General features: G+C 37.3%; 1 protein-coding gene across 1 annotated transcript; it reads right to left on the bottom strand.

The window, feature by feature from the left end:
- Nucleotides 1-322: 322 nt before the first annotated feature.
- LOC102904607 (vomeronasal type-2 receptor 116-like) lies at nucleotides 323-24373 on the bottom strand. The gene is made up of 6 exons (XM_042269746.2): nucleotides 24156-24373; nucleotides 10818-11109; nucleotides 9149-9955; nucleotides 8218-8445; nucleotides 4285-4408; nucleotides 323-1284 (listed from the first exon to the last, which is right to left on the bottom strand). Exons 1-6 carry the CDS (start codon nucleotides 24371-24373, stop codon nucleotides 323-325), a joined length of 2631 nt encoding a protein of 876 aa, XP_042125680.2.
- Nucleotides 24374-24842: the final 469 nt, after the last annotated feature.

The raw sequence follows: 24842 nt of genomic DNA, 5'->3' as shown, positions 1-24842 counted from the left end.
GGCATTCCTTTAAATACCCAAAGGCAGAGACAGTCAGGGCCCAACGGATTAGGATCCAGGCCCTCCCAAGGCTTTCCTCAGTTTTCTATCATTTCTCTCCCCGCTTATCCTTCCAATATGTCCTGCTGCTTCTACTCAAGAACACTCTGGGAAAATGTATGGGTAAGGAATGGCCCTCCACAATATTTAAAAATAAAAAAAAACTCCTTATTGGTTTAGAAGAAAATGAGACTAAGGTATTTAGATCAAGAACCAATAACCCATTCCATCAAATGCTAAATTATAACCTATATGTGACTGTTCAAAGGATGCTGAACAGAGTTCAGGATTTCCATTTAATTTCAGAAACTTGCAAGCTATGTTTCGAAGGTTTTTTTTTCCTAGAATGAGTTTTGTCTCTGATATGATGAAGTAAGTTTCTTTCTGGCCTTAACAACACAATGTAGCACTTAGGGACAAAAATGAGGCCCAAGATCCCTGCACTGGAAGCCAAGATAGAGGAGACTTCCAGAGCCACCATGACCTTCCCCTTGGTGCTGTGGTAGACAGGGAGGAAGGTGACCCAGACACTGCAGAACACCAGCATGCTGAAAGCCAGGAATTTGGCTTCATTGAATGTGTCAGGCAGATTCCTGGACAAAAAAGCCATAAGGTAGCTCCCTAGGGCCAAAAATCCCAGGTATCCAAGGATGCCATGGAAGGCAATAGCTGAGCCCTTGTTACACATGACAGTGATGTGTCCATGTTCAGAGTGAGCATCTGTGTCAACAAATGGAGGAGAGGTTGCCAGCCATATTCCAGAGAGAAGAAGTTGGACTGTGGTGCAGAGTGGAATGATAATGTTAGGAGTCCTTGATATCATTAACCTTCTCATCATACTTCCCAGAGCAGTGACCTTGAAGGCCATGACTACAGTTACAGTTTTGGCCAATACAGTAGAAAGAGCCACAGTGAACAGAAGTCCAAATGTGTTCTGCTGAAGGATACAGGTGGCTGTGTTGGGACGGCCAATGAAGAGTAAAGGACAGAGAAAACAGAAGGTCAGAGTGATGAGCAAGATGTAACTAAGAGCCCGATTATTGGCCTTGACAATGGGAGTATCTCTATGCTTCATAAAGATCCCAAGGACAAATGCTGTGAGTGAGGAGAGGCCCAGGGACATGGAGGTGAATATCTTTCCCAAGGGATCATCATAGGTCAGAAAGGTCACAGTCTTCTGGAGGCAGTGGTTCTTCTCTGTGTTTGCGTAGTGACTCTCTGAACACTTCATACACTGATCCATATCTGGTAGAAATGAATGTGATCAAAAGCACATGCTCAGGTTGTCCTTTTAATCTCCCCAGGCAATCTCCACCCACCAGTTCATTGCACTTCTCTCTGAACCATCTCCCTTTGCTTGAGGGACAAATACTTTCTGAATAGTTATTCTGAAGTCATATATCCATTCTACTTCCTAAGTTACACAGCCCTAATGCTTCTTTCTCTGTTATACACACACACACACACACACACACACACACACACACACACACACACACACACATACACACACACTTGACATAAATGATATTGTTTTATTTGTTTTTGGTGTCCTTTGAGTACTGAATTAAATTTCTGGAATCTAGTTTTGCACTATTTGATACCACTACTTTATGAAATAAATCTGTGTCCTTAATAGGACATATGATTTCAGTATGACTGAAAGAGTGTCTTTTGTAAACCTTTTAAAATGTTGTTCTCAAATATGCCTGAAATATATCTACATTAACAAAGTCCATTTTGTTACCAATTTTTTCATTCTTTGAAATGCCCTGTATTTTAACATTTACAAGGTTGAAACACTTCAACAGTGAAAATTCTTCATGATTGTTTAATTTAATTTCTGTTGAGACATCCTTTTAATAGATTATCAAATTTATTTTCTATAGACTCAATTTTCTCTTTGTGAATATTATGTTTTCTTCAGCTCTCCCACAGTCCTCATTTCATCAAATCATACTTTCACTATATTTTCATTGATCTCGTCACCATTACCTCTCCTCATCTTTCTTCAGTGTATTAATTTTGTTCTTCCTGTCATTGCTTATACTGAAGGCTTCATAAATATGGTACAATGTCTTGTTTATTAAAGGCATATGACATATAAACCATTCAAATCACTTTATATTGGATTAAACATTTCCTTTTAGAGACATGTTTCACCTACTTAACAGTTTTTGTCAGCTAATAATTGATTCAATTTTAAAGTGTCCTACAATTGTGTATTAATCCATCCTTAATACTACAGATTTTTATAAAAACTAGTTCTTAACACATACACGTAGGATTTGTTTGTGGTAGTTGAAATGTTCCTTCATTGGACACAGCTAAAACTATTAAAACAAATACATATCCAATGTGAATATTCAAGTTAACTGTGGACACTGTATCTTTTCTTTCTAAATCTATTCAGATGCTAACACAATCTGAATCACCTTAATATTATTATGAGAGTATGACAAATATAAATAAAATTCACATTTAGAACATCCCTATTATAAAGTTGACACCTGTTTTTCCATGTGATAATTATGTAATGTTATTTAGGGATAAATAAACAGTACCATTAATGACATAGTTGCCAATTATTGTGAATCATTTCTATTTCTATCTTCCTGTTCCATACACACAAAGAAATCAATGCTCCTTCTCACATGCTCTGGATTTAGTGTCTTTCTTTTGCTCCCTGAATTTAATGTGCCACCAGGTTTCTCTGTTTTGTTAATACTGCCTTTAAAATGATGATCTTTCCACTTAATTGTCCCAAGTTTCTGTAACTACAGGTAGATGAACTATGCCTGGCTTTTTTACCTCATTTCTTTTAAGCAAACTGCTCATGTGCCATGTTTTGAAATTTCAATTACTTGTCACAAAAACTATTCCTCAACTTGGGCATTTCATAGAAGCAATGCTCATATTAATGTTTGTGAATTATAAGCCTGTAGTAGTGCTACTAATGATAATTTCCCATTTTTCCCACTTTGGAATACTCCATCATGTAGCTGAGATTCATCCTAAATTTTCCATAATGATGAACTTCTGTAATGATGAATTAATACATTCAACTTGTTAATTAATATGCAAGTATTTATTGTCACTTATCTTGTGAACAGAATATTCTGTTATTTTCAGTACTGTACTCTGTGAATTTTCTAGCCTTTTACAGACATTAAGTCTCAACATGTGGTTAATGGTTTGAAAGAGAATGACCGCCACAGGCTCATGCATTTGAATGTTTGGTTCTCAGTTAGTGGAACTGTCTGGGAAGGATCAGGTGACAAGGCCTTGATCGAGTAAGTGTGGTCCTGGTGAAGGATGTGTGTCACTGGGGATGATGGGCTTTGAGGTTTCAAAAGTCTCTCTCTCTCTCTCTCTCTCTCTCTCTCTCTCTCTCTCTCTCTCTCTCTCTCTCACACACACACACACACACACACACACACACACACACACACACTCCATGCCCCTGTGGATCATGATGTAAAACTTTCAACTACTAGTGCAGTGCCATGCCTGTCAGCTTCCTGCCATGATCAAACTGGTCTAACCCTCAGACTTAAACCCAACAAGATGCTTTCTTTATAGAGGTGCCTTCATGGTAGTGTTTCTTCACAGCACTAAAACAGTGAATAAGATACTGAGTTTACAGCATACCAATCACATAATCTTGACTTTATTTATAACATATTGTTTGTTGTAGAAGTGAGAGATGTTGGAACTGTTATAAATGAGGAAGAAAACATGTTCATTATAGGACTGTAAAAATTTAGTTTTGCTGGATGCAACACACACACACACACACACACACACACACACACACATACACACACACACACACAGAGAGAGTCTTTTCACATGTGCTGTGTTTCCAGATTCATGCTGGACATCATATATTTAGAAATACAAAAAGGGAAAGTCTTGACTCCTGATTATGATCAAAATATGATTTAAAAGTCATGAAGAGATGGTGCTGTGTGTTCAAGGTCATTGTGCAGCAAAGCCTACTACTCTGGTGTGGGAAGAGTTTTCTGTAGGCGGCTGTGCTTACAATGGATCAAGATCATAAAGCACATCATAATTTCTGTGTCAAGACTGTGTTATTTCAGGGATAACATAATAACCTATAACTTATGATTCACTAACATGAAAAAGAAGAGAATTGTCTCTAAATTCACTTAGAGGTGTAAATTTACTTAGATACTGCAGAGGTGGACTGATGGAAACATCCTTTGCATGAATGATATTTACCAGTCTCATTGGAAATCTCATTCTGTGGGCAGGGTGTGCAGTCAAAGCAACAGACAGCTTTGCCTTCCTGTGGTGTCTTCCTGAATCCAGAACCACAGCTCTCACTGAATACAGAGTGAGGATTCTGAGAAAAATGAAATAAATGTTAGGAAATGCTCAGGATTTTATTGAATCTCCAAGCCTAGAGGGAGTTAATATATAACATTAATTTGGTAATTTAGATATTTGTAAATGAAAGTAATTATAGTGTTACTACTAGGGTAAGTCATACACAGGGTCGAGTGGTCAGTGGTTGGTGTGGAAGCCCACAAAGTTTTCTCTAGTTAGATCTGAGCTTGCTTTACACAGCAGAGGTGCATGAGGCGATGGTTTGACCATGCACAAGGTCAACAAGTGCTAGAGATGGTATATACTTGGCTGCGTTGGGGGAGGTCTTTTGCCTCACCCCTTGGCATTCCTTTAAAAAGCCCTTTTGTAGAGACAGAGGAGGCTGGTAGGTTTGGACATAGGGCCTCCCGGGGCTATCCTGTGTTTTCTGTCTTTCTCTCTCTCTCTCTCTCTCTCTCTCTCTCTCTATATATATATATATATATATATATATATATATATACATCTATCTACTAATTCTTCATATGTCCCTGCTCAAGAGTTCCCTGGGGGAATGATAAAAGCACTGAGAAAGAAGTAAAAAAAAATCACCCTTTACAATAGCCACAAATAATATAAAATACCTTGGGATAACACTAACTAAACAAGTGAAGGACCTTTTTGATAAGAACTTTAAATCTCTAAAGAAAGAAATTGAAGAAGATATCAGAAAATGGAAGGATCTCCCATGCTCATGGATAGGTAGGATTAACATAGTAAAAATGGCAGTCTTACCAAAAGCAACCTACAGATTCAATGCAATCCCCATCAAAATCCCAACACAATTCTTCACAGACTTGGAAAGAAAAATACTCAACTCAACTTCATATGGAAAAACAAAAGACCCAGGTTAGCTAAAAGAATCCTATATGATAAAGCAACCTTTGCAGGCATCACCATCCCTGACCTCAAACTCTACTATAGAGCTATAGTAATAAAAACAGCTTGGTACTGGTATAAAAACCGACATATGGACCAATGGATTCGAATTGAAGACCCTGACATTAATCCATGCACATATGAACATCTGGTTTTTGACAAAGGAGCCAAAACTATACAATGGAAAAAAGAAAGTATCTTCAACAAATGGTGCTGGCATAACTGGATCTCAATATGTAAAAGATTACAAATAGATCCATATCGGTCACCACGCACAAAACTCAAGTCCAAGTGGATCAAAGACCTGAACAAAAAGACAGTTACACTAAACTTAATAGAAAAGAAAGTAGGAAGCACTCTTGAACGCATTGGCACCGGAGACCATTTCCTAAATAAAACACCAACAGCATACACCCTGAGCACAACAATTAATAAATGGGACCTCTCGAAACTGAGAAGCTTTTGCAGGGCAAAAGACACAGTCAGTAAGACAAAAAGACAGCCAACAGAATGGGAAAAGATCTTCACCAACCCCACAGCTGACAGAGGATTGATCTCCACAGTATATAAAGAACTCAAGAAACTAGACATCAAAATACTGAACAGTCCAATTAAAAAATGGGCTAAAGAGCTAAACAGAGAATTCACAAAACAAGAAATACAAATGGCTGAAAGACAGTTAAAGAAATGCTCAACATCCTTAATCATCAGAGAAATGCAAATCAAAACGACTCTGAGATACCACCTTACACATGTCAGAATGACTATGATCAAAAACACCAATGACAGTCAATGTTGGAGAGGATATGGAGCAAAGGGAACACTCCTCCACTGTTGGTGGGAATGTAAACTTGTACAACCACTGTGGAAATCAGTATGGCAGTTTCTCAGAAAATTAGCAATCGAACTACCTCAAGACCCAGCCATCCCACTCTTGGGCATATACCCAAGGAATGCTGATTCACACCATAAAGATACATGCTCAGCTATGTTCATAGCAACACTATTTGTAATAGCCAGAACCTGGAAACAACCTAGATGATCATCAACAGAAGAATGGATGAAAAAAAATGTGGTACATATACACAATGCAGTACTACTCAGCAGAGAAAAACAATGACAGCATGAAATTTGCAGGCAAATGGATGGAACTAGAAAAATCATCCTGAGTGAGGTAACCCAAACCCAGAAAGACAGTCATAGTATGTACTCCCTCATAGGTGGATTCTAGATATAAAATAAAGAACAATCAGACCACAACCCATAGAACCATAGAGGCTATATATATAGCATGGAGGTCCCTAGGACGACTGTGGCTTATAATACATTTTGGTTTTACTCAATTATTGAAAAAAATAGCCAAATGAATGGAAACACATGAACTATGAACCGAAGGCTGAGGGGCCCCCAGCTGGATCAGGCCCTCTGAATAGGTGAGACAGTTGATTGGTTTGATCAGTTTGGGAGGCAACTAGGCAGTGGGACCAAGTCCTGTGCTCATTGCATGAGTTGGCTGTGTGAAACCTGGAGCTTATGCAGGGACACTTGGCTCAGTCTGGGAGGAGGGAACTGGAATTTCCTGGACTGAGTCTACCAGGTTGATTACAGTACTCAGGAGAGGATTTGTCCTGGAGGAGGTGGGAATGGGGGGGTCGGCTGGGGGTAAGGGGAGGAGATGGGAGTGGGGAGAATCGTGGAACCCGTGGCTGATATGTGGAACTGAATGGTATTGTAAAATAAAATTAATAAATTTTTTTTAAAAAAAGTGTTCCCTGGTGGAATAAGAGGGAGCTGTTCTCTTATAGGCTGGTCCAGGATTGAGTCATTGTGGAAACCAATCTTTGAACATTAATGTGAGAGATTTTCTAGATGAGGTTGCTTGCAGCAGGGAGGCCTTCTCTAAGTGAATGTCCCCACTTAATTGCCCTTGGTCCTAGAAGGAGTGGAAAGGAACCAGAAATGTGGACAGCAACAATCAGTGATCTCTGCCTCCTGACTGTGGATGCAATGTGACCAGTTACCTCCATCCCCTAAAGACATGGTTTCCTGGAGGAATTGGAATACACATGTAAATTGTAAGCCAAGGATAACCTACCTACATGGTTTTGTAGGTAACATTTTTGAAAAATCAACAAAAAAATCTACAAGTTCTTGTCATGTTTTTTTTGTTTACTTTGGTGAGGCCTAAAAAAAAAAGACCAATTTTTCCACGATTCATAAACATAAAATTTTAAGGATAGGATTAAAAACCTGTCATCAGTCAGGTGATCTGTGACAGTGATAGAAAGCATATTGTATTAGTTAGGGTTTCTGTTACTACAAAAAAACAGTTACAAAAATAAAATTGAGGATGAAAGAATTTAATACATCTTATAGCTTGCAGTCCATTAACCATGGAAGTCAGAGCAGAAACTCAAGGCACAAATATGGATGGAGGAACTGATTTAGAGACCATAGTGTAGTACTTGGTTCTTATGGCTTGTTTAATCTGATTCTTAGTACCCAGGAGCACCTTCACAGAGATGGCACTACCCACAGTGAGCTAGGCTTTCTCATATCACCCAATGTAAAACCATGCAGCACAGGAGTGCTCACAGGCAAACCTAGTGAGACCATTTTCTCTATTGAGGGTCCTTTTTTCCAAATGACTCTATATAATATTGACTCTGACATAAAATTAGCCATGACAACATGTTAGAATAAATATTGTTTTATCATATGAAATAAACAAATAGGTATAAAAACAATGTGTCTATCCAGCAGAACTATGTAGTAAAACTATACATTATATTAGTGGTCATCATGTGTATATACATAGATCTCACTGGAGCCATGGAGATTAATGAACTCAGAAACATACTTTGTTACTTACATAGTGGTCAAAGCATGAGATTATATCCAACCCACCTCTATAAATCCTGTGGGCCATTGTATCATGTGCTCAGATAAAGACAACTGTTGACTCTGGGGAAGATTTGGAGAAAATGTTCCTATTTTCACACTTAGCTGAAGACCTTTTGGGAAATTCCAAAAATTGAGAATGTCATAGTCTACATCTAGTTTCCTCTTCGAGCCCAGAACCATATAGCCACTGGCAGGATTGGTATATTGGATGTTTCTGAGAAAAGGTTGAATCTAAAAGAGATGCATGATGCTAAGGTAAACAGGTCTCAGGAAGGTGCAATTGAGCCAGAATTAGTTATAGTCTCCCACTGACTTTGCTTTCTGAAGTTAATAGCAACTTTAACATAGTATTAATTATATTGAGCAATTGATATCCATGGAGAATAGAAACATCATTATTTTTCTAAATGTCAATAAGTTTTATGAGGAAATTTAGAACCGAGCACATAAAAAAAGTGCACTCAGACAAATCTTAGTTTCCTTGGAGAGATAAACACATGGAAAAACATTTCAAAACTATTCCAATTATGTTGGTATAAAATCAATATTTTTATGTTCAAAGAGTTAGTATAGGTGAAAATGTACATAATGTAAGCATTTTATTGGTTATTAATTACCTATATCTTCTTTTTCTGGTGTGAGATATGTACAGGGATTTTTTTATTTGAACATTTCATCATGTGATGATTGTGAGTGTTAGAATACAACTCAGTATAGACACTAAACAGTTTTCCTCTTTGCCTCAGCAACCTATTCATCACAGATATTGATGGTTATGATTTTATTGATCACTGAAGAGTGAACAAGTTCTGTGTTCCCTGTGCATTTCATTACTATATTATAATTATAAGTTTCATAATATCTAGTTTCATGACTTTATAAACCCTAAGAACATCACATTGTTGATACTCTACTACTATGGAAGTGACATTACCTTCCAGGGGAGGAATACCATCTCTTTTCCATTTTCCAGTGATTGATTTTGTACTTGATTAATAATCATCTCATGTAGACTGTGGGCCACAGCATACACGGCATTGTACACATTGTACCTCTCTTCACTCATGGCCATGTCAAACATGTTCCCTGGCAAGAATCCCAAGGAGGCATTAGGCAGACAGTTATCGATGATTTTACAGTTTTTCCACAAAAATGAGCAATTAAAGAATGAGTGCCACAACACATGAAGATAAATGTCTTCTGGGTATTTGGAAGGATTTGCTGTCTGAATAAAATCTGTAAAATTATTAATCTCCTCATTATGGTGTGAAAAAATTAGGGTTCCATGCAATGCATCTAACAGGAAATAGTTATCAAATTTGGAGTGATCCCAGTGTGAGTTCAGGACCCAGACTTTCCATGTGACTAACTTCTGCTTTATATTTACTATTAAGCTTAAGAGAGAATCAGTATCTCCATAAATAATAATCACATTTGCTGATGAATCCAGAATCTGCACCTGATTTTTCCAGGAAGTGGTCAGAAATGAACCCCTGATGGCTAGGATCATTTCCACAAATGCTATACAGACTCCATTTTTCTCCAGCTCACTTCTCAAATCTGACAGAATCTGGGCACCCTTGTGATCATCTATGATGAACAGCCCAACCCAGTTCCAGTGGAAATGAAGCATTAATGACACAATGCCAAGTGTCAGAGATGTGTCCTTGGGGGCCACCTGGTACAGGGAAGAAAACCGTCCTTGTTCACTCAAAGTAGTATCAAAAGGCCCAAAAGTAAGCTGTAGGGAGAAACAATTAGAAGGAAGAACATTGTCATAAATATCAATACAGTTCTACAGCAATGGTTTGATGCCTTTACGACAATCCTGCTTTAAAGTTCAAATCTGTCTTCCTATGGGTTTCTGAGAACATACAGGGATGTTCTTCTGTCAGCTCAGCAGCTGCACACAAATCTACTGATACTTTAACTACTGTCTTCAGCCCCACAGCCCTGCAATAAGTGCCCCCAATGGCCACTCAGGCTGCAGCCAGGAAGAGCTTCCAGTCCCCTGGCCTGGGCACAAGGTGGCTGCTTTATGTAGGTTTAAACTAAGTCTCTATCATTTTATTTACCAACAAAGACTTAGAATCAGATGTGACAGTGAAAACCTGTTAGATCAGAGAGACTGAAGATCATCCATCTGACCTTCCTGTTTGACTGGAGACCCAGCAATTTACATGTCTCTCCATTTGTCCTAAAGCAAAACAAAGAACCAAATTCCATGTCCCACTTTATGCCTTTCTGTGCTGTCTCTCCATCTGTATTCCAGGATGATCTGAATACTCTATGGTTAATTCCATTCAACTAGTTGCAGGCTCTGAACCAAGGCTGATTTTTAAAATTAATTCACAGATACTACAGTGTGATTCATATCCCACAGAAATACAGACAATATTCAGAGGTTTAATAGTGGTGTGTTTGCTCCACCCTTTCTTCCCCTTCTCTCTATTCTAAGCCACAAAATATAGATGTGTCAACTGTGTCGACATTATTTCCCTATCCATGAAGGGTTACTCAAGCTGGCTCCCTTTCCCTCACAGACAATTGAAATGTTACCAAGCAGAGCTGACATCATGTCCTAGCCCATCACCTTTTCTCACCTGTGGGAATTTGTAAAGATCCAGCAGTGTACCCATATATTCAGATATTGCCCATGATGGTCCCGTAAGTACAGCAGCTGACACGCTCTTTCTTGTACATCTGTAGTTAGGGATGCCATAGTCAGTGCCTGAAAGTGAGGCAAAAAGAGCTGCCAGAGTGCGCCTTTGACCATTTGGGACATTATGGACCTCGAATCCCAGGGATATATTAGGTAAAAGATAGGGATTGCTATTGATTTCTTCAATGGCAAACATCATGGCCAAAACACATTGGTAGTTCCTTAACTTTAACCTGCATAGAAGGTAGAACAATATTTAGGAGGAAGGATCATAACACACTACACATGACATACATTCAAGAATTAGATTTTTTACATACAATATATTCTAAATACAGTTTCCCTCAATAAACTACTCCAGTTTCTCCCCAACTCTCCTCCTGCTCAAATCCACACCCTTTCTTTCTCTCTCTTATTAGAAAACAAACAAGTATAAAAAATAATGATAAATTAACATAAAAACAAAAAAGGCAGAATTGGAGAAAACAAGCAAAGTGATAAAAATCCAAAGAAAAAGGACAAGAAACACAAGAGGAAAAGACACACATTTTCATACACAGAAACTCATGGAAACAAGAAATCAGAAGCAATACTTGTGCACAAAAGTCATGTAATGTCAAAAAAGTTAACATCCACAATTGCCTTGAGTGTATTTCTTTGTTTAACATCTACTACTGAGCATGAGGCCTTCCCTTATGAATTGTTTGTATACCCAGGAGACACCCTTGGAGAGAACTAATTTTTGTATTTGCAATTGGGTTAGTGATGGAGGCTTGTGACAACTTGGAGTTGGCTTCTGAATTAAAGATGAGGGCTTGTGTCCACTTCCTCTCTCAGTGTTGGCAACCCATTTGTCTTAGTGGTACAGGCCTGTACATCCTTCCCAGTCTCTTGATTCATATGTTCATCAGTCCTGCTATATTTAGAATGTCTTGTTTCCTCAGTGTCTTCCACTTTCTCTGACTCTGATAATCTTTCCACTTCCTCTTCTTTTGTGTTTTCTGATCCCCAAGGGAAGGGACTTTAAGAAGACATCCCATTTAGAACTGAGTGCTCCAATGATCTATTAATCTGGCAGAATATCCTTAGGAAACCTTTTATTGGTACATTTCTTTAGCAAAACAATAGTATATAGTTTCCCCCTGATTTCATGGCCTGTCTTGTCTCAAGTTCTTGACAAACTGAGAAGTGTTGGGTTCCATCTCATGGAGATAAACCTAAAATCCAATCAGATATTGGTTGTTTAGTCCCACAAGCTTTGAGCCATTTTGCACCAGTATATCTTGCAGGCAGGACATCATTATAGATCCAAAGGTCTATAGTAAGTTAGTGTTTACCTTTCTCCTTGGGTAGCATGCAGCCTGCATTCCCGTACCATGGACACAGTGTATAGGAGCAAAGACTCTAGGTAGGCACTAGCTCAACTTCTCCATGTTCAATGAATCCTGTAGTGTGGTCTCCAGCAATAGAGCTTTACCATCAATTTGTGGGGAGCAACCAATAGCTTTGGCAATAGCCTGAGTTGTTACAGCATTTCCAGGGGGTCTGTTTTGCTGACAACTCGATTACCCCATCCCCAAACTGGAAATTATATTTGGTGGTGAGAAATTATTTTGTTGTTGCTTTCTCTTCTCTGTTATTTGATGATTTCATTGGGATTTCTTTCATCTATGTATATATTTTAAGAACCTTCTACTGTATTAAGTATCAATATGACTAGGAGGCTCTTTGTTTTATTTTTTTAGGACTATGTAAAACCCCGAATGTGAACCTTCCAATGACTTGAGCTCTAGGAGTGTGAGCCAAGTTTCAATTGTCCTCTATTGTGATGAATTCTGTCCATGAGTTTCGACAAGGTCTTCAGATCTCCTAGAGTTCAGCTTTCAATATGCACAACCACAAAAAAATAGAATGTTTCTTGATCAAGTCACCAGTTACTAAGAAACTGCTTATCTCAGGAAAATCCAGGCCATTCAAGGTGTCTGAACATCAGTTGAAATTTCAATAACAATTCATTCTTATATGTGTGTTGCGTGACATATGTCTCTGTGATTTCACATGATTCTAACCAGGGAAAACTTTAAATGGGTGGGTTTTTTTTAATCTTAATCTGTATTTTAATAACAGGTCTTTTGTGGCACATAAACTTGAATTATTCCTACTTCTATTTGTCATTTCTCCCAAAACACATGTGCACTGCAATGCTCCCTCCCATTGTTTTGCTTTTGAGAACTGCAAAAATAAACTCAGTTCTTATATTTGTACGGCAAGCATGTTACCTTATGATCTATTTACTTATTCTCATAATATTACACAATAGTGAGGAAAATAACTTGCACTCTGTAAACACAAAAATTTCCACACATGGAAGAATATTATGATATTCTTCCATGAAAAATATAATATGTGGAAAGACTTGTTTCATTAAGTTTATATTTTATATGTAGTTCTTTTATTTGTGTGCCAAAGTTCATTCCCATGGTGACATACATTTAATGAATTGTATAAATGCAATGTTATTTTCTTCACGTTTCTGGGTTCTGTAGAATAGGAGATGAATAACACCTTAAACTCATGTGATAAGAAAACAGGCTTTATTCAATTTGTCCCTATTTTCTCCTAGACTTTCTTCATGAAATGATATTGGACTTTTGTTAGAGGTTTTACTCCTTAACCAGATGACTCCCTTTTCCCTGTTCTTTAGTGTGTTTATATGGTGTTGCATTCATTGATTTAGAGATGTTGAACCAGACCTGCATTGGACAAGGCCAATATGATCATGGTGTATAATAATTTTTGTGTGTTCTACAGTTCAGTTTTCAAGCATTTTATTTGTTTCTATGTTAATAAGCAGTTGCCCTCTAATTTTTCTTCATTTTACAACAGGGTGTTTGTATGTTTTTGAAATCAGGGTAATATCACCTTTCCAAAGTAACTGTTCTTTCTTTTTACTATTTTGTGTAATAGTGTGAGAAATATTAATGTTAGCTCTTCTTTGAAGGCCTGGTAGAATTGTGCACTCACTATATCTAACTTGTGAGGTTTCTTTAAAATTATGGTATTTTTGGTTAATGTTTTAATATCACTGGATGTTATATGTTTATTTGAACTATTAACTTCATTTATATATAACATTGGTAGGTCATATGCATATCTTCAAATGCATCTATTTCTTTAATTTTTCTAATTTATAGAATATATTTGTTTTATAATTTATTCTTTTAATTCTCTGAATTTCCTCAATATCTGTGGTAATCTCTCACCTTCCATCTCTAATTTTATTCTTTTGAATTCTCTATATTTTTCTTTTGTCCATTTGACTAATACACTATTAATCGTAATATTGGCTTCACATTTTTTTCTATTGAATTTTTCAATTGTGCTTTGTAAATTTCTGTCCTGATTTGATGAACTCTTACTGATTACCTTTATGAGTGTTGATTGTTCTTGTATTTTTAAAGGTTTCAGGTATCTCCTAAAGTCATTAATTGTGATCACTCAAAGTTTTTGACATGGATTCACAGTTCCATAAACTTTCCTCTTGTGACAGCTCTCCTTGTGTTCTACAGGTCTTGATGTGTAATGATTTCATTTCCATTCAATTCAAGGAATGTCAATGTCTGTCTAGATTTCTTCCTTCTGTCAATTATGGTTCAGTTTTGTGTGACTTAACATCCATGAATTTGTGTTCTTTCTTTTTAATTGTTTATATTCTGATTTAGTCCATATCATATGACAGCATGCAGGATGTGCTTTAAATTTCCCTGTACATTAGAGACTTGCTTTTATCCTAATAAGTAGTCTATTTTGGATAAAATTACATGAGCAGCAGAGAAGAATCTATATTATTTAGTTTTTGGTTGGAATTTTCTGTAGATATATGTTAAGTCTACTGGATTTTGCAGAACTCCATGTATAAAGGATTACAAAAGGAACATGCTATGTTATAAAATAATAGTAATAGTTAATATACAGGAGCAAGAAATGACTTGGAAAGCTACAAATGAGAATGATCAAGTCATATTTAAAGGGGTGTTCATTAGAATAGCAACAGATTTCAGTAGATATTAAAAACCCAGAAGATATTGGGCATATATTCTACAAGTTATGAAACAGTACTGATACCACATCAAACTACAATACCCAGAAAAACTATCAATAATAATGAAAGAGAAAGGTACATTTTTCAAGATAAATATTGGTTGAAGAAAATTATGATCACTAAAAAAATATTTCAAAATGCAAATTAAAGAATAGCTAAGACTAAGGCAAAGAATAAACATATTCAAGATGGCACAGGGAACAATGAAGGTAGAAATGAGAAAGACCAAGTCATATTCAAAGAGGGACCCATCAGAATAGCAACAGATTCTTTTCAGGGAGCTCCTATACCTGATAAACACCTTCAGCAATGTGGCTGGATACAAAAAAATTAGTAGTCTTCCTATATACAAGGACAAATGGACTGAGAAATAAATCAGAGAAAGAATATACATCAAAATATCCACAGATAATATAAAATACCTTGGGATAACACTAACTGAGCATCCAAACATGTGAAAGACATTTATGATAAAAACTTCAAGTCTTTGAAGAAAAAAATTTAAAAGATGTCAGAAGATGGAAAGATCTCCCATACTTTTGAATGGGTAAGATCAACATGGCAAAATGTCCATTTTACCAAAAGAAATCTATAGATTCAATTTCAGTCCTCATTGAAATTCCAAGATAATTCTTTATAGATCTTTAAAGAACAATACTGAATTTTATATGGAAAAACAACAGCAACAACAACAAAAACAGCATAATTAAAGCAATCCTATACAATAAGAGAACTTCTAAGGTATCACTATCACTGATTTCAAACTATACTGTGAGGTGTAGTAATAAAAACTGCATTGTATTGCATTAAAACAGACAGGATGATCAACGGAATCTAATTGAAGACCCAAATGAAAATCCACATACTTTTGGACACCTAATTTTTGATGAAGAATCCAGAAAGACACAATGAAAAAATAAAGCATCTTCAACAAATGGTGCTGGTCTAACTAGATGTTTGCATGTAGAATAATGCAAATGATGCACATTTATCACTCTGCACAAAATTCAAATCCAAGTATAACAATGACCTCAAAATAAAACCAGCCACATTGACCAAACAGAAGAGAAAGTGGGGAATAACCTTGAATGTATTGGCAGAGGAGATTACTTCCCAAACAGAAAAAAAAGCTAGTTTTGGCACTAAGATCAACAATTAATGAATGGGACCTATGGAACTTAAAATCTTCTCTGATGCAAAGAACATAATCAGTAGAACAAAATCACAGCCTATAGAATGGGAAAAGATATTCAGCAATTATACTTCAGATAGAGGGCTAATATCCAAGCTATACGAAGAACTCAAGAAACTAGACATCAACAAACCAAATAATCCAATTAAAAAGTGGGGTACAGAGCTAAACTGAGAATGAACCAAAGAAAAATGCAAAAATTGTTGAAGACAATTAAAGAAATGTTTAACATCCTAAGCCATCAGGGAAATGCAAATCAAAATGACTTGGAGATTCCATCTTACAAGAGTCAGAATGGCTAAGATCCATAACACAAGTGATAGCTCATGCTGGCAAGAATATGGAACAGGGGGCAACAATTCTTCATTGGTGGTGAGAATGTAATCATGTATGGTAACTATGAAAATTAATATGGCAGTTTCTCAGAAAACTGGGCATCAACCACCTCAAGACCCAGCTATACTACATTTGGCTGTGTGCCCAAAAAACATTGCATTCTACCATAAGGATACTTGCTCAACTATATTTATTGTGCCTTTTTTCATAATAGCCAGAAATTGGGAACAATATCGATGTCCCTCAATAAAAAATGGCTGAAAAAATTGGTATATTTATGTGCTATGGAATATCATAAACATAGCTACATTTATACAATAGAGTAATATTCAACTGTTAGAAAAAACGACATCATGAAATTTGTAGGCAAATGTATGGAACTAGAAAAAAATCATCCTTTTGTGAGGTAACTCAAACCCAGAAAGACAAACATGATATGTATACACTTATATGTGGATATTAGCTGTTAATATGTGGTAATCATGCTATAATCCACAGACCCAGAAGTATAAGTAACAAGGAGGGCTCTAAGTGGGACACATGAATTTCCCTGGGAAGGGGAAATTGAATACATTGTGTGGGTGAACAAGTGGTAAGGGGTGGAGGTGCACATTGGAACAGGAAGGATCAGGTTTATGTGAGGGATGGAAGGAGAGATTACTGGAAGAGATGACTGGAATTGGGGTGCATTTGGGCGAAGACTGGTCCAGTAGAAGCTCTCAGGATTTTATGAAGGTGACCGTAGGGAGGACTCCTAGTAATGGAGGAAATGGGTCTGAACAGTCCATGTTCAGTAACAAGGCAAATCTTCCAGTGTTGGGATTGGGACACCAACCCAGCCACCAATCCTTCAACTTACAATTAGTCCTGCCTTCTAGAAGTGCTGGGGCAGTGGAGACACAAAATTTGTCAGATTGGCTAACTAATGACTTGCCTAATTTGAGGCCCAAGGCCTGAGATGGAGCCAATGCCTGACACTGTCTAGATGACTAGGAACTGGGGGCTGTATAGCCCAGAGATCTAGGATAGAACAAAATCAATAAAATGATTCTTAATGATATTCTGCTATACTCATAGATGGTGCCTAGCCCAATTGTCATCAGATAGTCCTTCTCTGGTAACTGATGGGAACAGGTACAGATACCCATAGCCAAACATTAGTCAGAGAGGGATCCCAGTTGGAGATCTCCATTGGGTCCCTCCCCTTCTAGGTGGGGAACTCCATGGAAGAGGATCTCACAGAAACTGATGCTGCAATTGTGTGGTTGTATGGGTCTGCTTATATATTATGATTCTTTGGTTGCTGTTTTTGTGGGACCCCTAAGGGTGGGAGTAGGGTGCCTCTGACTCTTTCATTTGTGCTTGGGACCCGTTTCCTCCTAACGAATTGCCTCTCCCAGCATTGATATGAGGGCATGTGCTTAGTTTTATTGGGTCTTGTTATGCACTGTTGGGCTGATATCCCTGGGAGGCCTGCTGTTTTCTGAAGAGAAATGGAGGAGTAGTGGATCTGAAGGAGAGTGTAGGAGGGGTACTTGGAGGAATTCAGGGAGGGAAACCTGAAATCAGGATGTACTGAAAACAAACAAAATAATACCCCCTCAAATATCTAAGCAGGCACAACTATCTTAAAATGAGACAAAACAAATATCCAACAAAACCTATTCAGAAGAGACAGTGAAGCATCCTTTCTACTCATTAAAGAAAAAAAATCCAAAAACAGGGTATAACAATCCTAAACAAATACACATCAAATACAGATTCCCCAACTTCACTGAGGAAACAGACTAACATTTAAATGTACAGGTCTACCTCAACACAGAGATGGTAACTGACTTCAATAACCCTCTTTTAACAACAAACAGGTACATGGAACAAAAGACTAAATTGAGAAATTCTGAACTTAAATGACATCATAAGTTAGTTTAACCTCTATATTTATAACACATACTTGCAATCCTCAAGATAGATGAAATATTTACAGAAATTGTTTGTATCCTGTACAATAAAGCCACCTCTGGAGACATCACTATCCTTGGCCAAAAGCTCAACAATAGAGCTATAATATTAAAAACAGCTTGGTATTTGCATAAAAACTGAAATGTGGAACAAGGAATCAAATTGAAGACACTGACATTGACCCACACACCTATGAACACCTGATGTTTGACAAAGAAGCCAAAACTGTACAATAAAAAAAGAAAGCATCTTCAACAAATGGTGCTGGCATAACTGGACATCAACATGTACAAGATTGCAAATACATCCATATCTATCACCATGTACAAAACTCAAGTCCAACTGGATCAAAGATCTCAATATAAAACCAGTTATACTGAACCTGATAGAAGAGAAAATCAAAATAGTCTTGTACACATTGGCACAGGAGACTACTTTCTAAATATGATATCAGTAGCACAGACACTGAGAGCAACAATTAATAAATGGGACATCCTGAAACTGAGAAGCTTTGTAGAGCAAAGGACACCATCAATAAGACAAAATGACAGCCTACAGAATGGGAAAAGATCTTCACCAACCCCACATCTGACAGAGGGCTGATCTCCAAAATATATAAAGAACTCAAAAAGCTAGACTTTCAAAATACTGAACAATCCAATTAAAAAATGGACTACATAGCTTAACAGAGAATTTTCAACAGAAGAATTTCAAGTGGCTGAAGGGCATTTAAGGAACTGCTCAACATCCTAAGTCATCAGGGAAACACAAATCAAAATGAGTCTGAGATACCATTTTACACCTGTCAGAATCAGTGAGCTCAAAAACACTGAAGACAACTTTATATTGGAGAGGGTGTAGACCAAGAGGAACACTCCTCTACTGTTGGTAGGAGTGCAAAATTAGATAGCCACTTTGAAATCAGTGCAGTTGTTTCTCAGAAAATTGAAAATCAATCTACCTCAAGATGCAGCCATACCACTCTTGAGCAAATACCCAAGGAATGCACAAACATATCACAAAGATGCATGCACAACTATGTTCTTAGCAGCATTATTCAAAGAAGCCAGAACCTGAAAACAACCTAGCTGCCCATCAACTTAAGAATGGATTCAGAAAATGTGGTACATATACACAATAGAGTTCTACTCAAAAGAGAAAAGTAATTACATCATGAAATTTGCAGGCAAATGGATGGAATTAGAAAATATCATGCTGAGTGAGGTAACCCAGACTCAGAAGGACAAACATGGTATATGCTCACCCATTGGTGTATACTAGATGTAAAAAGAAGGATAACTGGACTACAACCTACAACTCCAGGTAAGTTAGGTAACAAGGAGGATACAAAGAAGCATACATGTTATTCCCTGGGAAGGGGAAATAGATGAGATCTTCTTGAGTAAACTGGGGATGAGGGGTGGGCAATGGAAAGTAGGGTATAGGGGATAAGAACATAAGAGAATGGGATGGTCGACCTGGAACAGGGATGGAGTGGGAAAGCAATGAAAGAGATACCATGGTAGAGAAAGACATCATGGAGATGGAGAGAAACCAGGTGCTAGGGAAGTTTCCAGGAACACTCAAGGATGACCCCAGCTTAGACTACTAGAAATAGTGGAGAGGGTGCATGAACTGAACTGGCTTACCCCAGTGATCAGATCAGTGAATACCCTAACTATCATCATAAAGCTTTTCTCCAGGAATTGATGGAAGCAGATACAGAGATCACACACCCAAACACCAGGCAGAGCTCCAACAGTCCAGTCAGAGGGAGAGAGGCAGGATTCTATGAGCAAGTGCCTCAAGATCATGATGGGGAAACCTGCAGAGAAGACCAAACCAAAAGTGTGGAAACTCATGAAATTTGGATCAACAGCTGTGGAGACTGCATGGGACTGTGCTAGGCCCTCTGAATATCAAGACAGTTGTGTAGCTTGTTTTATTTAAGAGGTCCTTGGAAATAGGATCAGAATCCAACCCTGGTATATGAGCAGACTTATGGAGCCCACTGCCTATGATGGGACACGTCACACAGACTTGAGGCAGGGAGAAGGGCTTGGATTTGCCTCTACTAAATGTACCTCCCCGTGGGAGGCCTTTCCTTCTTGTAGGAGGGAATAGGGAGTGGGTTCGGAGGGTGTGGCTGGAGGGGTGGGAGGAGGAAAGGGGGGGAATCTTTGATTGGTTTATAAAATGAAAAAAAGAAAGAAAGTACTGTTTGTCCACTATGCATAGAGCAGCATTCAATAACTCATGCACATGAAACAATATTTCTAAAATGTCTTCAAAATATGAGCATTCTGGCCCAGAAACCTTCTATTTTCTACCAGCCAATGGACTATGAGTCTCAAAAGCTTGAGCAGAAAATTTTAATGCAAAATATTTTAGTTTACAAGCTTTATTTTATATCCACAGAGATCATATGATATAAATGAAGACTCCTTGATGTTTATATGCACTATGTACACAACAATGCAAAATTAAATGTATTGATGGTTCTCTGTCTCATTGTGAGCACACAGGCTTACAGCTTGGCATTTTGTTCTCCTGGGAACCAAGACACAAACACACTGCAGGCAACTAAAGAGAGAAATATATCCTCCTCAAATATTATTGTGTATGAAGTTTTCACTAAAATTATTTATAAACTATGTTCTTATTAGCTTTAATAATAAAGAAGAGGATCTACAAAGATATTTCTCAAAGAGTACTCAATATATTTATTTGCATGTTTCAGAATTTCTATGTAGACTATGCTTGCCTTGTAAACATAGGTTGACCTGTCTGTGTCTCATAAATGCACAGATTAAAGGCATGAACTACCATAATGTCCAGTAAGATGCTTTGTTCTGATAGTACATGGCTTATCATAAAATGGACAATTAATATCACTAAAATTGAAATGGAGAACATATTAAATTCTATAGTTAAATTGCTGCATATTTTTACATTATTATTCTCTATCCCATACTGATATAATGGTGGCATATGAATATGTGAATATGTGTAAATATTACTGAAAACTAAGACAATGCAAACATTAAAGAAATTAGTGCTATTGGTTTTAGAACAAAGCAGGAAAGCTGTGTCATATCTGAAAAATATAGTTTTGATAACTTAAAAATATACCTTGTAAAGCTAAAAGTTCATGTTATTTTACACCTTCAGTATGATATATTATAAATGTTTAGAATAAACCTGGCCTCATAAAAATGTTTTCAAATAAGCAGTAAGCAGATATTTATGTCTTTTAATTTGAAAAAACTAAAAGATGGAAAATATCCACTGTAAAATAGAAATCTAAAAATCTGACTTTTCATATTCTTATAATACATAAATAGTTTCTAGCTATTAATGTACAAATGCACATATCAGTGACAAAATGCAACTTGGACATACTAAATCAGCTGTATTTTTAAGTTAGTGTTAAGAAAAAAAACACTCCCAACACAGTGAGAGAAAGTAACATTATTAATTTTTGTAGGGAAATTAACCACAAAGCATAAAAGATTATATAGTGTGCATAAACATGTGTTTTGTAGATTGATAATGCTTTAATCAAATGGAAGACATATTTTGCACCTATTAGACACTATTCTCTACCTATCAAATATTTATTTACCATCTTCCTAATTTGGACAACAAAGTAAAATACCAGTAGAAAATTAGACCACACAAAATTAGTGTCATAGAAAACTGTGCTAGCTGCACAACTTATGGTCTTTTGTAGTTAGAGTAATTAAGATAAATATATTTATGCAACCACTATGAGGAAATTTAACTGGAGACAGACAACAATCTCTCTTTCAAATTACACACATAGTTCCTCACACCTATGTAAAAAAATTTTATCAAGAGCATGAAAGCGATTGTGAACCTTGAAGTGTATATGCTTGCATGTGTCTCACTCTTTATCAAAAGTATGAATTGGAAATGCCTTGTATAATCAAATATGTTAATTGCTTATAGTTTTATAAGTTTATTTTAATTTCTTTCTGACTTCATAAGATATCAAATCACATTGACACAGCACTCTCTTCTTGTATATGTTAGACAAGCCAGGCACAGGGAGCTCATGTAATTACAAGTGTGATCTTTGCATGCATGGGGTTACTGCTGTAGAACCTGAAGAGGGACTCAGGCTGATGCAGAGAGGTGCCTGAACTGCTGAGATTGGAGAGCAGAGGAGAAGAGGACGAACAGGGACACCATCTACTGTAAAGCAGAAGAGTCTCCTTCTAGATTGCAAAATCAAATATCTGGTAGATCATATAGCACTGTAACCTTACATGATCCCTGGAGTCAGTAGACTCATTCACAGAATATTTCATCTAGATGTCAGTTTTTAAATTTCCCCAACTGCCTTCAGTGTGTCCAATTCAGAGTAAAGCTACTACAATATCCTTCATGTCAAATGACATTCCACAATTGAACATTTGTCCTCTTCCACTGCTGAATTGATGACTTACTCCACAGTCACATTTTAGCAGACAGTAATGTCATACAGACAAGTATCCATCCTCGGTCCTGTGTTTATTTTAGGTGATTAACCATCAATAGCCTCCAATCTAATTCCTGAAAATGTATTTCCATTTTGCCTTTGTTGAGTTCAGAATTGAGTTAAGCTGCATTTACCATTTTCAAATATTTATTCGTGGTTACCTAGAACTATGGGCATGTCAGCCTGGGATAAAACATACCTGACTTCTTTTAAACCCCAACACACATGACTGTTTTTCTTTTTTTTTTTTTTTTTTTTTTTTTTTTTTTTTTTTTTTTTGGTTTTTCAAGACAGGGTTTCTCTGCGTAGCTTTGCGCCTTTCCTGGAGCTCACTTGGTAGCCCAGGCTGGCCTCGAACTCACAGAGATCCGCCTGGCTCTGCCTCCCGAGTGCTGGGATTAAAGGCGTGCGCCACCACCGCCCGGCTATGACTGTTTTTCTTATCAGGACATAAGATACTCAAGCATACATGTCAGACACAATGTCTTGATCTTGTATCTTTGAGAATGCCAAGAAAAATCTTTCAGAAGCCCCATCACAGTCAATGTGTGCACAGAAACACATTCATAGCAAAGATCAAATACACATTGGATATATATGCATGAAACAGGAAAACATCTTAAGTTATAAAAGGAAATAGAGATCAATATCAGATAAAAGAATGTGAGACAGATGAAGGCATTTGTAAATCAGAGAGTAGGTCTCAGTGTCTAATGCTGACATCCCTGCTCCCAAATCTTCAGCAGCAAACACAAACAAATTCCCACTCCAGCCTCCTACATGGAAATTGCTGCCATTAACATCAGTGACATTACCGCTTCTCATAGGAGCACAGCTAGATTTTAGAGTCCCTTCAAATAGTAGGTCAGTCCTCTCTTCTATGATCTTTCCCTTGCAGAGCTAGCATTGCAAACATCCAAATCCTAAGGAGTTACAGGCATGGCAGAGACACTGGGGGGGGGGGAAATTCCCAGTGTATAGGAAAAGAATAAAACCCAAATTTCTTCGTCTCTTTTGAAGACACTAGATGAGTCACTAGGGAGACAGCACTGCAGAAAGATCTAAGAGTGGAAGAGAGAATACTTCTTAATGGGGTAAGAGGGAATAAAAAAAGCTTGTATCTGTACTTCCCCTATGGCATATGAATGCCAAACCTTGAAAAGGAATAAATGAATAAAGGACTCACTCAATCATATAATCTCTGCTAAATTCAGTCATTCTCCATTCAATTGTTTTGTTGATTGGGTAGGCATTAAAAGCAGGGAAAAATCCAACAATCATCACATTTCCTTTACCAGTTAAACGATAGTTGATTCTGACTAAGCACTCACTGCTGCTTCTGTAGGAGCACACAAGAACAGGAATCTTCAGAAAGCAAGAGATGAAAATCCAAGAGAACAGCATATTAATCAAGTATCTGGCCCCTCATGAGAATGATAAGGTGGACTCTGCAGGGTCTAGCTTGTAGATATGTAGCTCATGTGTGTGTAAGTGTTTGCTTATAATTTTATTGATGACTGCAGCTATCCCTTGAATCATCCCAAGTCCTTTCTGACAGGACTCTTCACCCCCACCACACACACACACCGTGGAATTATCCAGTAATTGCTTCCCCCAGGCATTGAATCTGAGGCCCTGCTTTCAGAATAACAAACAATATGCACAAATATAGCTTTTAGGATCTTCTCCAGCCACAGGCAGTATGATTTCATCCAGGAGCACAGAGAACAAGTCCCAAGACATGAAATCCTCTTAATGGATTCTGCCACAAGTGTGAACCAAGAGACTGCTCATGGGAAAGCCATTTCTGGTGATACAAACTTGTTACACCAGATGATGCCATGGTAGTTAAAAAGGGAAAGGGTCAAATATG

The sequence above is a fragment of the Peromyscus maniculatus genome, chromosome 1 (genome assembly GCF_049852395.1).
Source record: "Peromyscus maniculatus bairdii isolate BWxNUB_F1_BW_parent chromosome 1, HU_Pman_BW_mat_3.1, whole genome shotgun sequence".
NCBI classification, from domain to species: Eukaryota; Metazoa; Chordata; class Mammalia; order Rodentia; family Cricetidae; genus Peromyscus; species Peromyscus maniculatus.
This window is presented reverse-complemented; position numbering and strand designations above follow the sequence as displayed.